The sequence below is a fragment of the Chrysemys picta genome, chromosome 4 (assembly GCF_011386835.1).
Source record: "Chrysemys picta bellii isolate R12L10 chromosome 4, ASM1138683v2, whole genome shotgun sequence".
Taxonomy (NCBI): Eukaryota; Metazoa; Chordata; order Testudines; family Emydidae; genus Chrysemys; species Chrysemys picta.
The window spans coordinates 24967914-24984746 of NC_088794.1; the positions used below are offsets into that span (position 1 = coordinate 24967914).

The 16833-nt window shown below is 56.4% G+C and overlaps 1 protein-coding gene across 6 annotated transcripts in view; it reads left to right on the forward strand.

Moving 5' to 3' along the window:
- The first annotated feature begins 1383 nt into the window (after positions 1 to 1383).
- Positions 1384 to 16833, forward strand: part of LOC101952840 (glycine N-acyltransferase-like protein 3) — a 57894-nt gene continuing 42444 nt past the window's right edge. The window contains exons 1-8 of one of the 6 annotated variants that reach the window (XM_065591729.1): positions 1384 to 1476; positions 2185 to 2384; positions 3410 to 3444; positions 4875 to 5006; positions 6358 to 6465; positions 6760 to 6886; positions 7262 to 7382; positions 8989 to 11273. In XM_065591729.1, the coding sequence (XP_065447801.1) occupies positions 2360 to 2384; positions 3410 to 3444; positions 4875 to 5006; positions 6358 to 6465; positions 6760 to 6886; positions 7262 to 7382; positions 8989 to 9445 (1005 nt within the window). In that variant the 5' untranslated portion in view covers positions 1384 to 1476; positions 2185 to 2359 and the 3' untranslated portion in view covers positions 9446 to 11273. Of the gene's footprint in view, positions 1477 to 2184; positions 2385 to 3167; positions 3445 to 4874; positions 5007 to 6357; positions 6466 to 6759; positions 6887 to 7261; positions 7383 to 8988; positions 11274 to 16833 lie in introns of those variants that run through there. The other 5 variants (XM_065591731.1, XM_065591732.1, XM_042846046.2 and 2 more) reach the window with 5 other exon arrangements.

The following is a 16833-nucleotide window of genomic DNA, read 5'->3' on the forward strand; positions in this document are numbered from 1 at the left end:
GGAGTTCTTTTCCACACTCGCCATAATTCACCACCAGATGTCAGGGTAGAGCTCATCCTGACTCTGCTTACAGAACAATTGTGTCGTGAATGTGGGCATAGGAACGTGTTAAACCTGTGGCATATAAGGTTGGCAGCTGAAAGTGCTGATTCACCCAGTCTGCTCAGACTTGCTCTGTTATTGTGTGTGTGTGTGTTCTAGGGTGACCAGATCACAAGAGTGAAATATCAGGACACATTGGGCGAGCGGGGGGGGGGGGGGGAGCGGCGGCGAGCGGGGGGGGGGGGGAGAGACGACAATGACAGACACAGGTGCACATAGCCATGAGGGGGGGCCCTAGCAAGCTGCGAGAGGGGTTGTACGGCCCCTGCTGCAGCCGGCACCACAAGACACAGGGCAAGGACTCATGGCCCCAGCTCCGGCCCCCAGTAGAAGCCATGGGCACAGGGCTCCGGCTCCAGCCCCCGCCTGAAGCTGCAGGACAGGGGCGCAGAATCCTGGTTGCAAAGTCAGATCCAGTTGCAGGGCAGGGGAGTGAAGGGTCCCGGTTCTAGCTCTGGCTCCAGCCGCAGTCACAGAGGGGAGGCCCCGAGTCCTGCCTTCAGCCGCAGCTTCAGCCACTGACAGCTGAAGCAAACTACATCATCACAAAGGTCTGGAATCAGTGAGTCTAAATTATAGACAATCATAATACATATTTAAACATACAGATTTATTTGAACACTAAACAAAGAACTTTAAGTTGCGTGTTTTTCCCCTCAGATAAGGGCTCTGGGGTGGGCTGGGGTGTGGCCACCCCCCAAATCCTGCCGCCCTAGGCAACCGCCTAGTGGAAGCGCCGGCCCTGCATGTGTGGCCTCCCCAGCTCCTGCCCCTCACCATAGCCTCACTGGGGATGGGGCTGCCCCTTGCCCAGTGTGGGGCAGGAGTGGGGACTGCAGGGTGGTGGCTGTGGGGTGGGGGGGTGTCACAAAATTCACCCAAGCCCCAGCTGCTCAGGGCTAGGAAGCCCCCCTCCCCCATCTCCCCTCTGGTGGGTGGGTGGGTGCTGGGGGTGGAGGGGGCTGCCATCACATGTGGCTTCCTTCCTCCCCTGCTGCAGCCTGTTGCCCCTCACTGGGGGTGGGGGGTAGGGATGCCCCTTGCCCAACGTTGAGCAGGAGTGGGGGCTGAGGGGGGGGGTGGATCACAGGGTCAAACACTCACCAAAGCCCCAGCAGCTGCTCAGGTGAGTGAGATCCACTCCAGATGTCCGTCTCCTGGCAAGAAGTCCCCTTGGCGTCTCCTCCAGGTGGTTGCCGGGGGAGGGGAGGGGAGGGGAGGGGGGCTGCCAAACACATGTGTGCCTCCTCCCCCATCCCCCCTTCCCTCTCCCCCTCCTGCTGCTCTTGTGCGATAGCCCTTAGGCAGAAGCAGCCTCAGCCAACAGCAAAGCAGAAGCAGGCAAGGGAGAGGCACTGGGCTCTTTTCTTTCAGGTAGGGAAGCTCTGGGGTGGGAGAAGGGACTTGGGGGGTGGCCTACAGGGGCCGGGGCCCGCTCCAGGCAGGGCCAAGGGAGAAACCCAGCTCCAAATATTGGTGGAGCACAGCCCCCAGCCTTGAATATTCCTGGTGCTTGGGCACCACGAGCCCATATAACCTGCCGCCCCTGCCCCCAAGCGGGGCAGATTGGCAAGAGCAAGAGAGGTAAGGGCTGGGCTCACCCCGTTTCCTAAAGCCTTGCAGCCCCCAGCTGGGAGGTAGCGGGGGTGTCCCCTGAGCCCACCCCGCTCCCTTCTCCGCAGCTGTTTGGAATCGGAGTCACTTCACCCACACCCTCCCTGGGAGTCCCCCCTTTGGCCTCCAGGTTTCACACCTGCTTGGCCATTCCCCCACTGGGTAGCCATGCAAAATTTAGGGGAAACTGAGGCACACAGGATTCATTGAAAACTTGAGAACATTTGTCACAACTTGAGCCTCCCTCCCCCCAACCCTGCTGGACAGTTGCCCTCGTTGGCTTATTTCTTTCCTCCCCTATTTTTTATTTTATTTTCACCCCCCCTCCCAATCACTCAATGTCCTCACCCCCCACTGGCACCTTCCTCCACAAGAGAGGAGCTGCTTCCCAGTGGGCTGGGGGGTGTAGGTACTGCTATGCTTAGCCCCCTCTGAAAGAATGTGGCTCCCTGCCCCCATGCTCACCAGGCCAGCGGCCCCCTGCATCAGCAGAGCAGAACAGTGACTCTACAAAAGCCCCCCCCCCAGCACCCCACGCTCTTGCTGCCTCCCGGCGGATCCCCCAGGCACACATACAGCCAACTAGCCACAGCAAAAGCAGCTGGAGTAAGTTGATTGCTTACCAGGAGGCTGGAGCAGCAGCATGCAGCAAGCAAGCATCCAGCAAGGTAAGGTCGGGACGCGGGACAAGTCCCCTAAAATCGGGACTGTCCCGTCAAAATCGGGACGTCTGGTCACCCTACTGGAGCCCCATGCGAGTGGCACCATCTGGCCGGCTGCCCTGTAAGCCCCGCACGCTCTGCATGGGGGCGGGGGAAGTCCGGAAATTGACTAATTCCCCCCGGACGCTATTTTTAACAGAAAAAAGCCGGACATGTCCGGGGGAATCCGGACGAATGGTAACCCTAAATGGGCACATCTGGTAACAGTGCTCTCCTTCAGCGGATACCATCACACTGAGATCCATGGGCCCCGTCACACTGCTCAGAGCCCCCTGTACTTTCAGGATTGTCCCATGCTAGGGATCTGGAGATAGCAAAGCAGCTGCTGTTGATTAATTTCATACAATTTTACAGCTGAGTGCCTGGTCGGCTATGGTTAAAATAGAGAAGGCTTCTGTTTAAAACCAATTTTTCTAAGTGCTCTGAAATCCCCATGCTTCCTTGGATAGTCTTGAAATTTGGGGTGCCTCCTTCAGGTCTGACGTAGGGTTAGGAGAGACACAAAGCCGAGGCAAAGATGAAGCCAAGAAGAGGGGCCCAGACTGGGGGCTCCCAACACAACCCTCCATCAAAGCAACAGACAGAAACTGTAAGCTAGGAAGGAGCTGCAGTGGGGGAGCCCAGGGCTGGGACAGCAGGAGCTGTGGGTCGGACTCAGGATAGAGGGGCACCAGAAAACTGGTTTGCCCATGTCCCACTCCTGGCTGTGCTCATGTTTCCTCAGAATTCTACCCTGCTGGCCCCAGAAAATTATCTCTCCTCTCCCTGCCAATGGAAGGAGTGCCTTGTGACTGCAGGGATGCGGCTGCCCCCAGCTCCGGGCCAGGCACAGACTCTGTTAATGGTTCATTCACTCAGGGATAAGAGGCTGGAGCAGCCCCTGAGGGAGAGGGAGAGGGAGAGTGAGACCCAGCTGCTGCCCGGCAGGGACCTCATTGCCTCACGAACACCTTGTCTCTCTATCTTCACAGGGGCTGCCCCTTACCCTGGCAGAGAGACTGTCCAGGTAAGTGGGAGTTACTGGGGCCACCTGAGTCCTGCACAGACCAGCCCTGACATGGCTGGGGCCACAGAGACATAGACAGGACAAACTGGGAGGAGTGTTAGATACGCTGGAGGGTAGGGATAGTATAGAGAGGGACCTAGACAAATTAGAGGATTGGGCCAAAAGAAATCTCATGAGATTCAACAAGGACAAGGGCAGAGTCCTGCACTTAGAACGGAAGAATCTCATGCACTTCTACAGACCAGGGACCGAGTGGCTAGGCAGCAGTTCTGCAGAAAAGGACCTAGGGGTCACAGTGGACGAGAAGCTGGATATGAGTCAATAGTGTGCCCTTGTTTCCAAGAAGGCTAACAGCATTTTGGGCTGTATAAGTGGGAGCATTGCTGGCAGATCAAGGGACCTGATCATTCCCCTCTATTCGGCATTGGTGAAGTCTCATCTGGAGTACTGTGTCCAGTTTTGGGCCCCACACTACAAGAAGGATGTGGAAAAATTGGAAAGAGTCCAGGGGAGGGCAACAAAAATGACTACGGGGCTGGAGCACATGACTTAGGAGGAGAGACCAAGGGAACTGGGATTATTTAGTATGCAGAAGAGAAGAATGAGGGGGGATTTGATAGCTGCTTTCAACTACCTGAAGGGGGGTTCCAAAGAGGATAGATCTAGCCTGTTCTCAGTGGTACCAGATGACAGAACAGGGAGTAATGGTCTCAAGTTGCAGTGGGGGAGGTTTAGGTTGGATATTAGGAAAAGCTTTTTCACTAGGAGGGTGGTGAAGCACTGGAATGGGTTACCTAGGGAGGTGGTGGAATCTCCTTCCTTAGAGGTTTTTAAGGTCAGGCTTGACAAAGCCCTGGCTGAGATGATTTAGTTGGGGATTGATCCTGCTTTGAGTCGGGGGTTGGACTAGATGACCTCCTGAGGTCCCTTCCAACCCTGAGATTCTTTGATTCTATTGTAGGGTCTATGGTGAGCAAGGGAGAAGCACCCAGATTGGTAGGGCCTTGACTCTCACAAACACACCTTAGCAAATTGTGGGGGGAAATGTTGTGAAGATACAAGAGAAATTGGACTCAGTTGAGGTACTGACCTGCCACTCCATGAGCTCTGGGAACATCCAAGCACCACTTGTGCAAATTCTCATCAGAAGTAATTTTTAGATTGAAAAGCTGAAACATTAACTGCTTATACTTAGGAGGAGAGGAAAATCCACAGGAAATGCTGCACTGAGAATATAATCATTGGGGTGGTTATTGTACAGTCTGTGGTGGGTACAGGTGTTGTAACCAGAGTGGTTCATTATTGTAGGTTTACCCACAGCATTTGTTATTTTGGCAGGGTGGAAGGTTGCAGACACCCCTCGTGTCCCCAGGGATGGGGGGTGGGCAGGGGGAAGGTCACAGGGAACTGATGGGTCTCTTGCCCACAAGGTATCCCCTGTGCCATCCCTGCTGGAATCTGCCGAGGGCCCATCCACACCACAGATGCTGATCCTGAGCTGCCCCTCCAAGCTGCGGCTGCTGGAGGGGACGCTACGGAGGCGCTTGCCCAATACATTGCAGGTGACAAGGACCCATCTTTTTTCCCACATGCCACTTCCTGGGAAGGGGATGGGAGCAGGGCACAAAGTTCTCTCTCCCCAGGGTGATGGGGTGGAGATTGGGCTGGCTGGGGGCAAAACCCAACCCTTAGTCAAGGGTAGCTGGGGGGGCAGGCCCCTCCCCATAGGTGCTGGCTGCTTTCCAAGCATTCCTTCCCCACTCACATCTCCTGTCTCCCAAGCTCCAAATCCAGCAAATTCCTGCTGCTCACCCAGTGTAGCCAGAGGGACCTCCCAGCCAGTCACAGGGCAGATTGGCTCCATATCAAACAGGCTCTGTGCCAGCCAGTCACTGCATGGGCAGGCTCCGTGCCAGCCAATGAAAGACATGGGTAGCTCTGGCTCCCTCCATGATTCCATGCCATCACATGGCTCAAGTGTGTGTGGGGGTCACCAGCCCCTTTGTCCCCCCTCCTCCATGCTCAGGGTCTCCCCTGCGATACCAGGCCAGGACCCACAAATAAGGAATCAGACCCCTAAATCAGGAGAGTAAACCCAGGGTGGTGGTTAGAGACAGGCCCCACCCGGTCCCTCATAATCCCTTCCCCATATCTCTCCGCTCCACATCCCTACCGCCTCCCTGCCCCTCACCCCAACCCCTAGCATTCCCCACTCACTCCCCAATCGCCTCTCCTTGCTGCTCCTCACATTCCCGTGCTCCCCATTTTTGGTACCCAGAGCCTGGGGCAGCCGTCTTCCCAGACCTCAGCCCCCTGAAATCATTGTGAGGTAAGGGCAGCCTGTGGTGTCAGCCCCAATGGCAGGGATGGGAGAGGGCAGCCATGTTGAAGAAGGGCAAAAACCTCACCTAATGCGCAGAAGATGACAAGATGCTGAAACCCCCCCAATAAATACTGGGTGGCTCCAAACAGAGTTGTGGGAGTGGGAATTGCTGCCTCTCCCCCAGCTCTGACTCCCACCACCTCCTTGCCCCTCACCCCAACCCCTAGCATCCCCCACATCCCCGAACTCACTCCCCAATCGCCTCTCCTTGCTGCTCCTCACAATTCCCCCGCCCTCCATCTCTGGTACCCAGAGTCTGGGTCAGCCATCGTCCCTGGCCTCACCCCCGTGAAATCATTGTGAGGTGGTGGCCATCTTCACTAAGGGCAGCCTCTGGTGTCAGCCCCATTGGCAGGGATTGGAGAGGGAGGCCATGTTGGAGAAGGGCAAAAACCTCACCTAATGTGCAGACGATCACGAGATGCTGAAACCCCCCAATAAATACTGGGTGGCTCCAAACAGAGTTGTGGGAGTGGGAATTGCTGCCCCTCCCCCAGCTCTGACCCCCACCACCTCCATGTCTCTGGCAGGTCTATGGCACTGTGAAGACCATAAACCGGGGGAACCCGACTGCGCAGGAGGTGCTGGTGGATTCATGGCCTGAATTCAAAGTCGTCCTCACCCGGCCGCGCAGAGAGGTGACACCCCTCAGCCACCGCGCTGCACCTGGGGAACTGGATGGCTCGGGAGGATGTAGAATGGGACCCCAGGACGGGGGCCAGATTGGCCCAGGGAGGAGATAGGGACTTGGATTCAGAGCCCTTCCTCTTCAGGGGACCACAGGGGGGAGCCAACCTGGCTTGGGGGCTGGGAATGGGACACGCAGTCCTTCCCCTCTAGGGGGGACCAGGCTGGCTCGGGGGAGAGGGGGCAGGCAGATGAGTCATTCTACTGGGAGTTCTCCCGTCTTGGCTGTTTGTCTCCCCCAATAGGTGGTATCGGATGACTCTGATTTGTACACCAACACATACACAGTGTACTACCAAGACCTAGGTGCCTACCATGCCATGCTGGGCAGTGCAGGTGCTGTCAACTGGGGACAGAACTTCCGCATCCTTGGTAACTTGTACCCCAAAGCATCTGGGAGAGCCCCACAGTAACTGAACATATATGTCCTGTCTGGGCCAAACCCCCAGGATCCTGCCCTAGAATGCCAGCCCCAAAGTCCTCTGCTCCCCCTAGGCTGCAAGACTGCTCCCATGAGCCCTATGCAGGGCAGGAACATATGGGGTAGCCCCTTCCCAGTGCTGGGCTGGGGTCAGCTCAACTGACCACACCCTCTTCCCTGAGGGCTGGGGCTGGGGGTTTGGAAGCTCAGACTCCTGCCCCTCCCAACCCATGTGCCAGGCTGGGCTCCCCACACATATGGGCCCCTTTGTCACCACCATTCAGTCCCTTTCCCCACTGCTCATGGCCTGTCGCTGCCCCCTGCAGGGCTCCAGGATGGAGTGTACGAAGTTTGCAAGGACATCGCCGAGGCAAAGGGGATCAAGCTAGAGGTGGTCCGCTACTTCACCTATTTTCACCCAGATCCCAGCTCCATGCCTGAGATCCGGTCAGTGTCTGCCTGTGTCACAGGGCCCCACAGGGGGCGTCGTACGGAAGGAGGCAGCCTAAGGGTTGGGGGCATTGGCCAGCATGGCACTGGGATTAGGGTGACCAAACAGCAAGCATGAAAAATTGGGACAGGGGGTGGGGGGTAATAGGCACCTATATAAGACAAAGCCCCAAATATCAGGACTATAAAATCAGGACATCTGGTGACCCTAACTAGTATGCCCAAGATCTGGCTGGCTATTGCTTAGGCAGGGCCAAGGGCATTGGGGTCATGTTGCGACCAGCAGAATTTCAGTGGGATTGTCACTGAGCCCAACCTCCTTCACGGACCCTGCAAGGACTGGGGAGTGTAGCCATCGGGTGGGACCAGCCATGGGGAGGGAGATCCCTCTTCAGCTCCTGCACAGTCCCAGCATCTGCCAGGAAACCCTGATGCAAATAGATTCTCTGCCACCAATGTGGCCCCATCTGTGGCCTCTGGAGACCAGGCACTCCTTCAATCAGCCATCAGACCTGGCAGGGCTTGGGCAGCAAGAGACCGTGCTCCCCCCATCCCTGCACCACATCTCACCTGGCCCAGGATGGAGAGGAACCTTCCCTGTCCACAGCCTGTTCAGGCCTCAGCTTCTCACCCAGGGAGGGACAGATACCCCAGGGGCACTTTAGGGATGGAGGGGTTTCTATCAGGAAGGGAAATGAGACACTCAGTTCTAATGAGAAGAGATATTAGGCAGCCTTGCCACCGTATGGCTAAGAGGGAAAAGGCCCCGTGTCCCATTTCCCATCTCCCAAGCAAGGCAGCTTCCTCTCCTCTCAATTCAGCTCTATCATCCCCCACTCCTGAGTCCCACAAGCTTGGCCAGGTCTGGAGCCCATCTTACAATGATCTTCAAGGGAATCCCCCCCTGCCCTGGGGGGGAAGCCCTGTCTGACTGATTGCCTCTCCCACACCCCCGCTGGGGGAAGAGCTTGCAATCAGAGCTGCTGCAGTAAGAAGTCCCTGCCCCTCCCTCTCCCTGCAGTAACATGACACCTTCTCATGGGACGGGTATGGGGAAGAGGGAGCAGAATTTGCTCAGCATCTCAGGGTGGTTCCACTCCCTCCTCCCCCGCCCCTCTTGTGAGCAATGGGACAGCATGGTGTCCCTGTTCACCCCTTCCCTGGGACATCCAGCCTGGGAAGGGCAGAGGGGAGCCTGCTGCAGCCCCCACAGGGCTGGGAGGGGTGGGAGAACACCAGGAGGTGCAGAGGGGAAGCTGGGAGGGGGTTAGTGGGGGGGACTGGAGAGAGAGTTGATGGATGCCTCTGTGGGGGCAGAACTGATGGGGCAGACTGATTTGCTGGGCAGCAGATGGGCAGATATGGGGATAGGAGATTCTGCAGTGAAGCCCATATCGCCATAATAAATCTGGGAGTGTTGGCAATACTGATCATGTCACATCCAGGGGTTGGGGCCAGGGGAGTTCAGCTGTCAAGGGAGACCAGCAATCACAGTGTCATATTTTTAAAAAACCTCATGATCATTTGGCCATCTCATGATTCTGAGGTGTCACTCTGATCGCTGACCTTTGGGGCTTTGCCCTGCTGCTTTCTGCCCCCCCAGGCTGGACCCAACCGTGAGGCTGTCATCCCTGGATGTATCCCACGCCGACCTGCTGAATGAGATGTGGCAACTGGGGGGGAACGAGAAAAGCAGGAAGTACCTGGCCAGCCTGATCCGCCACTTCCCCAGTGTCTGCCTGCTGGATGCTGCTGGCCACCCGGTCAGCTGGATCGCTTCATACCCGTTTGGTGCCATGGGGCCTGGCTACACTCTGCCCCAGCACCGGCGGCGCGGCTACATGGGGATGCTGAATAATTTGCTAGCCAAGCAGTTGCACGCACTAGGCTATCCCAGCTACGGCTATGTGGCCATGGAGAACGACCCCATGCAGAGGTTGCAGGAGACGCAGGGCTTCCAGCGCCAGCCCAACCTGTGGTACTTCATTCTTCATAACCCAGCACCGGCAAAAGCCCCCACATTAACCCCCAGCCCAGCACCAGGCACAGCACCCCCGTGAGTCCCCAGCCCAAGGGACCTGACAAGGGAGGGGGGGTAGGGGAGCCTGGGGATCATTGTTCGCCAAGTGGAATCAGTAACATCTCCCAGCTCTAGCCTCACATGGGGCCTGCTACCCCCAGCCCCACAGGCCTTGCCCTCCCCCACAGCCCTATACCCACCTTTAAAGGGTCTGTCCTACTTTCCCAGGCCCATAACCTACCCTCTTGATGGACCCTACCACCCCAGACCCCTACACACAGCACTCCCGTCCCACTTCCCGACACTGTCCCATCCCAGTTCCTCTTCCAGATACTCCAGCAATGGCTCAATGATCTTTCGCCCTATCTAGCTACATGCTCACCTGCCTCCTGCATCTGCTGTGCTCCTCCTCCCCTGCTTTCCCTGGGACATCCTGCTCAGCATATTGCATCTCTAACTGCTCCACAGCCAGTGTGTCATGCTCCCCCGACCCTACCAGAGACATCTTCCCCAGATCTCTCTCTCCCCTGCTTCCCTGGGGCTTGTCACGTCTCTTGCTGTTGCATCCTGCTCTCATCAGCTCCTTTCCCATCTCCTGGACTATACAAGCCGGGGCAGCTTTAAACGGGGTGGAAGGGGCTGGGCAATAGGTCCCCATTCAGCAACATCTCCTTGAGCACAGCGTGCTCTAACCCATGATGCTTCTAACCCATGATGGATCTGTCTGTTCTGCATTGATATCAATCAACCCGAGAGTGTTCCCATGCCAAGGACTCCCTCAAGAGCCAGTCTGTCTCAGTAACTCAAGGGTTAAATACCTCCCGGGGATGTTGATTATCCTCAAACCAAACTTCACTATCCCCAAGGACTCCTGGCCTGAGGTCACACGCAAAAGTAATCCAGATGTGTTAAATTCAGTACCACACAGCCAAGACACCCAAATCCCCTTACCTCCGCCCACTGACATTGACCGATAGTAAGAAGCGTTTTGGGCTTTGTGATCCCAGCTGTGATTAAAGTGATTGTTGAAGACACCTTTGAGTATTTCCCCTTTGCGGTGGCACTCACTGGCACGGCTGGGACCATACAGGCGAGGCGGAAGGTAGAATTACAGTTAGGGCCACACAACAGTTTCCCATTTTTCAACCCACTTTTCAAATGAAATTTTCCCCAAAAGGGTTCTGCTTGTTCCCAGAAAATGTTGGCTTTGTGTCAAAATACTGAAGGTCAGAAAACCAAAGTGTTTTGGGTGCGTAACCTGGGTGGTGTCCACAGCAACAAAGGTCAGGTCAAATACCTAGAGCTTCCTTTTGAAAACGAACCAATAGCATCAGCCATCCTACCAAATTTCTAGGATCACTAAATATCTTCCTTGGGGGGACTTTAAGAGACAAACTGAATATGTGTGAAACAAGAAGAGCTTTGTTAGAGGGGATGGGGAAACCAGTACTCAACTGGGGAGAGCACAGCAATAACAATCACCTATCTGTACTTATGAATAATAAGTAAACATCCAGTCCTGGCCCTTAGTTTCTCCAGCTGTGTCCTCTGATTCAGTTCCCCGCCCACAACCACTGAACAGATGCCCCTTCAGCAGTGGTTTCCTCCTCCACTCACGGCTTGGTGTCAGTTGTTGGCCTCATCCCAGATCCTGGCATCAGACAGGCCTGTGCCCTATCCTTTGAGAAATGCCGGCTGGGCCAGCCCCCAGGCTCCACCATCCCACCCAGCTCTGGTGATTTCAGCCTCGTTTACATGGGGTAAGGGAGGGCTGCCCAGGGCTCCCTCAGCCCTGTTGCCACCCTCTGCTGCTTTGGCAAAGGGCCACCTCGGTGCTGCCTCCTAATAAAGACTTTTCTGACTGCAAATCTGACTCCCCACCCCCCATATCTCCGGCTGATCCATGGTGCCGCAATGAACATAAACTGCAGGAACCCGGCTGGGCACAAAGTGCTGGTGGATTCATAACCCTAGTTCAAAGCTGTTCTCACCCAGCCACAGACAGAAGTGTCACCCTTCAGCAACCATGCTGCACCCAGGTGGCCAGGGTGGTTCAGGGAGTGAGGAATGGGATATGGGGCCATTTTTCCCTCTGGAGGCCTCCGGACAGAGGCCAGGCTGACTTGGAGGGGGTGGGGAGGAGGAGCGGGCAAATCAACCATTCCAGTGGGAGTTCCCCTTTAGCCTTTTGGCTCTGTGTCTCCCACAGCAGGTGGCATCAGACAACTCTGACTTCTACAACAACATGTACGCAGAGTTCTACCAGGCCCTTCTGGGCAGCACGGGCGTGATCAACTGAGGTTAGGCCTTCTGCATCCATGGCAATGTCTGGGGCTGCCTCCTCCTGAGCCCCACAGTCACTGCATATCCCCTCCACCTTCTGGGGCCAAACTCCAGCAGACTCCAACACTGCCAGATCCTGAGTCTCCAGGTCCAAACACTTCTGGTCTCCGACACTTCCCACCAGACTGCTCCCATGGTCTCAGGACATGATTGCTTCATTGGTGCAGGCTCCCTTTCATGAGGCCATTGGGTCAGCTTGGTCCCCTCTCCTCCTCACATTCCAAGCTGGGCCTCCAACAGCCACGTTCCCCATTCAGAGCTGCCACTGCTCAGGGCCTGTCGCCACCTCCTGCAGGGCTCTAGGATGGGGTGTATGAGGTCTTGAGGGACATCACCAGGGCCAAGGGGGTGCAGCTGGAGGCATACAACTACTTCACCTACCTCCACTGGATCTCAACACCATGCCTGAGATCTGGTCAGTGTCTGCCTGTGGGTGAGCACTGTGGCATGGACCGAGTCACTGGAATGCCCACAGATTGGCCAGCTAGCCCTGTTCCTCACCCCACCTGGGCCCCAGGCTCAGGGGCTCGTGGTGCCAATGGCAGTATCCCACTTGGGATTGGCACTGCCCAGACAGCCTTCTCTCTGGCTGCTCAGGGACACCGCAGACACTGGACAGCTCAGGCACGTGCTATGTGTGTGTGGGGGGATGCCTGATTCCCCAACACCAGAGGTGTCATTTCAGAAAAACTCAGGGGGCAGGAAGAGCAAAGCTGTGTTTGAATATTACAGGCGATCCTGTATCCTGCAAACCCAGGTGGGGCAAAAAGTGGAGCAGATAGACCTATGAGGGGAGGTCTAGAGCCAAGGTCTAGAGGAGCAATGGCCTCCCTTGCTCCATAGCACATGATGGGCCTGCCCAACAGTTGCCCGAGCTGCACCCCTGGAGACCTGCACCCTGGCAAGCAGCCCAGGCAGAGCACGGACAGCTACCAGCCACTTGCCCCATGTCACGGCTCCACCCACCACAAGGGTACCCCGGGGGCAGAGGCATCTTCCCTCCCCAAAGCCTGTTCAGTCATCAGTGGCTCACTCAGGCCCCCAGCAAAGGGCCTGGCTCCAGGGGATGCTCTGGGAATGGGGAGAAGCTTCCCTGAGGAACGAGATACCCCCTCTGAGACCCGCCAAGCAGGGACATGACACAGCGCTGCTCCCACCTGTGTTACCAGGGAAAGGCCCCATGCTCCCCACTTCTCTGAGCCAGTCAGTTCCCAGCCCCAGGCTGGATCAGAGCCAGCACCCATTGAGGGGAAAGGCCCCGTGCCCCATTCCTCATCTCCTGAGCCAGCCTGTCCCTCCCTCCCCTTGGCTCTACCCTACTGCTTTGTGCTCCCCAGGCTGGACTCTGCCCTGAGGCTCTCGTCCCTGGATGTCTTCCACGCCGACCTGCTGAACGAGACGTGGCCCTATGTGGGTACTGAGTAGAGCCAGCGGTATCTGGCCAACCTGATTTGCCGCTTCTCCAGCTTCTGCCTCCTGGATGCCACCAGCCACCCTGTTCGCTGGAGCCTCATGAACCCCTTTGGTGCCATGGCTCATGGCTACACCCTGCCCCAGCACAGTAAGTGCAGCTACATGCGGGTGCTCAGCACCACACCAGCCAAGCGGACGCATGCACAAGGCTGCCCCATCTTTGGCCACATGGCCCTGGACAACTCCCCATACAGAGGCTGCAGGAGGGCCAGGGCTTCCAGTGCAAGCCCTGCCTGTGCCATCATTATCCACACCCCAGAGCCAGTGACAGCTTCTGCATGAGCCCCCTGACCCAGCACCAGCCACCACCTCCTACTTAAGTCCCCTTCCCCAGCAACCTCCATGGGGCAGGGCTGAGGGCCAACAGGGTGGCCAGGAAAATCCAGGGATCTGCATTGGGCCCAATTTAACTAGAAACATCTCCCATATCTGCAGCACATCTCTGTAACATAGCATATACCAGCCTCATGGGGGTGGGGGTTGGGGACAGCTACCAAATACACGCTCCATTTGGGTCAATATCAGGGGATTTTAAAAATCATAAACTTCATGGTTCCAGATATTTAAATCTGAAATTTCACGGTGTTGAAATCGTGGGGGTTCCCGACCCAAAATGCAGCTGTGGGGCCAGGTTGAAAGGCCATTCTAGAGGGCGTCGCAGCATTACCACCCTTAGTTCTGAGCACTGCTGGCAGTGACGCTGCCTTCAGAGCTGGGTAGCCAGAGAGAAGCAGCTGCTGGCCGGGAGCCCAGTTCTGAAGGCAGCGTTGCCACCAACACCAGCACAGAAGTGAGGGTGGCATAGTATGAGAGCGGCCATCACTTTTTTGGGAGAGGAAGGACTGGTCTTAGGGGTGGGCAACAGCCCTCATGGTCAGAGGTCAGCCATCCCAAAGCCCCTTAAGCCTCTGAGTGCTTAGACCAGAGTAGGGAGAGGCAGGGCTGGGGGTTCCTACCATCAGGGCTGGCTCCAAGCACCAGCCCAGCAAGCAGGTGATTGGGGCAGCCAAGGGGAAGGGGCGGCACGTCGGGCTGTTCCGTGGCACCTGCCACCGAATTACCGCCGAAGAAGAAAGCAGCGCGGTGGAGCTGCCGCCGGAGTGCTGCTGATCGCAATTGTGATCACGGCTTTTTTTTTTTTTTTTTTTCCCGCTGCTTGGGGCGGCAAAAACCCTGGAGCCGATCCTGCTACCATGTACTGACCTCCAGCTGATAATCCCATCCAAGCTGAGGAGAGATGGGTCGTCCCCTTCCCCTGCATGGGCCGCTCCCTGGGCCGGGTTAGAGCCACATCCAGGATCCTCCCCTGGCTTGAGGAAGCACCCCAGCTGATGGCTGGGAACCCAGCTCTGAAGGGAGCCCCACAGCTAGCAGCAGCACTCAAGTGAGGGTGGCCACACTTACATTTGTGCTACCACCACCAGAAGCACAGAAGTAAGAATGGCAATACCATACCATGCCATCCTTGCTTCTGCAGTGCTGCCAGCAGTGGCAATGCCTTCAGAGCTGGAATGCCCAAGAGCAGTGGCAGCTGGCTGGGAGCCCAGCACTGAAAGCAGAGCTGCCACCAGCAGCAGCACAGAGGTAAGGGTGGCTGTCACTTTGGGGGAGGGGGCGGGACAGGTCCAGCCTTATGGGTGGACAAACCCCAGGGTGCTGTGGCACACACACAGCCAGCCCAAGGCCCCTTTAACCACTGAGTGGTAGGTCTGGAGCCGGGATGGGGCAGGTCTAGGGCACCCCAGCCCAGGGCTCCTCCTGTGCGGTGGGCTCTACACTCCAACCTCCAGCACCTCCCCTGGCTGCAGGAAGCTGCTGCTGGTGACGGCGCAGAACTGAGGGTGGAAATACCATACCATGAACCCTCACTTCTGGGCTGCTGCTGGCGGCAGCACTGCCTTCAGAGCTGGGTTCCCGGCCTGCAGCTGCCGCTCTCCGGCCACCCTGCTTGTGAGGCAGCCCAGCAGCCCAGAATTGAGGGTTCAAGGTATGGTATACCAAATCCTGCAACCCCCCTACAATAGCCAGTTTTCCTGGGGTAGACCAGATTTCATGATCTGTAATGCATTTTTCACAGCTGTGAATTTGGTAGGGCCCTACTCATGGGGCCAGCCACCGCAGCTCCATAATCAGCCTCCCTGGGTGGAACTTACCCTGAGTCCTATAAACATAACACCCTGCAGTCCAGCTCCCCTTCGCTGCCCCTTTCCTTGGCTTGTAGACATCCTAGCAACTGTAACAATCTCCCATCCAATAAAGCTATATGCCAGCCACAGCACACAGGCCAGTATCAATGTGGTTGAATGGCTTTAAGTTCATATCCAACCCCCAAGAGAAGTCTGAGAGCAAACCATTCTTGCTGCTACAACCTGGCTCTGCCAAAGGGGTTTTTAATCTTATTATTTGGAGCTGTGGGGAAAATGTAATTGCAGGACAGCAGAAGATTCAGAAGGTGCTTAAACTAGTAACAAATAAATAAATGCCATATGCGAAAGTTTGCTGTGAGGGGGAATTAGGAAGCAAGGCAAAATAGGGGTAGAGGGTATTGGGGCTGCAGCAAAGGGAGGGGGACTATGGGGAGATCTGAGGCATTAGGGGATTTCTGGTAAGGGAGCGGGAAATTGGGATAGGATATAAGGTGGTGGGAGGGAGGCTGAGCGGGTGTCAGTCACGCCCATATTCTTCCCTCCCATATGTGCCCTGAGATTTGGGGGGGTGTCTGAGCCCATCTGTGGAGGTGTCTGAGCCCGTCTCCTTGCCCCTGTGTTTGCCAGAATCGGGAGTCCCTGCCCCTTTATAGGGGTGTCTAACCTCTTTACTTGCCTCCACTCAGGTGGGTGCTGGGATCTAGGGGACTCTTCCTCTCTAGGGGTTATCTGACCTCCTTTCCTTGCCCTCTGTGTGAGCCAGCATCCAGGGAAGCCCTGTCCCTCTGGTGGGGAGCTGAGTGCAGCCATCCCAGGAGCATGCACAAAAACCACACCACTAGATTGGGGTGAGGAATTAAGAATGGGAAGGCTTGGTGCCTAGCACAAGCTCCCAAGCACTGACCAGGGGAGTGGGGCTGAGAACACCCACTGAGATGAATGGAGCTATTCTCCCAGGCTGTATCATCTCAATGGGTGCTCTCCTTCAGCGGATACCATCACACCAAGATCCATGGGCCCCATCACATTGCTCAGAACCACCTGTACTTTCAGAATTATCCCATGCAGGTGTGACAGATTTATGTTACCAATCTGCCTGGGGCTTCAGGTGATCAGCTGAAGCCACAGGATCTTTAGGGGAGGAGATGAAGGATCACACCAAGTAACTAAGTGTAAAGCTTTATTAACCAAATAACAGGGGTGAGTGCTGGGCGTGCCCCACGTCACTCAGAGGGAGGAAGAAAGTGTTAGTGCCCAAGCCCTAACCCACTCTCATAGTTACACATGCACAACCCAAGGCTAGCCAAGCCTGGGTGTAATGTAAGAAGAAGGGGGGGAAGGGTAGACAAGCGTTCTGCCCTGTGCACAGGCAGGAGTGCCGCCAGCTTTTCTGCCACCCTGGGTGTCAGAAGGTCCTGCCCCGAAATGCCGCCCCCCACAGATGCAGCGGAGGGTCCCGCTGCCA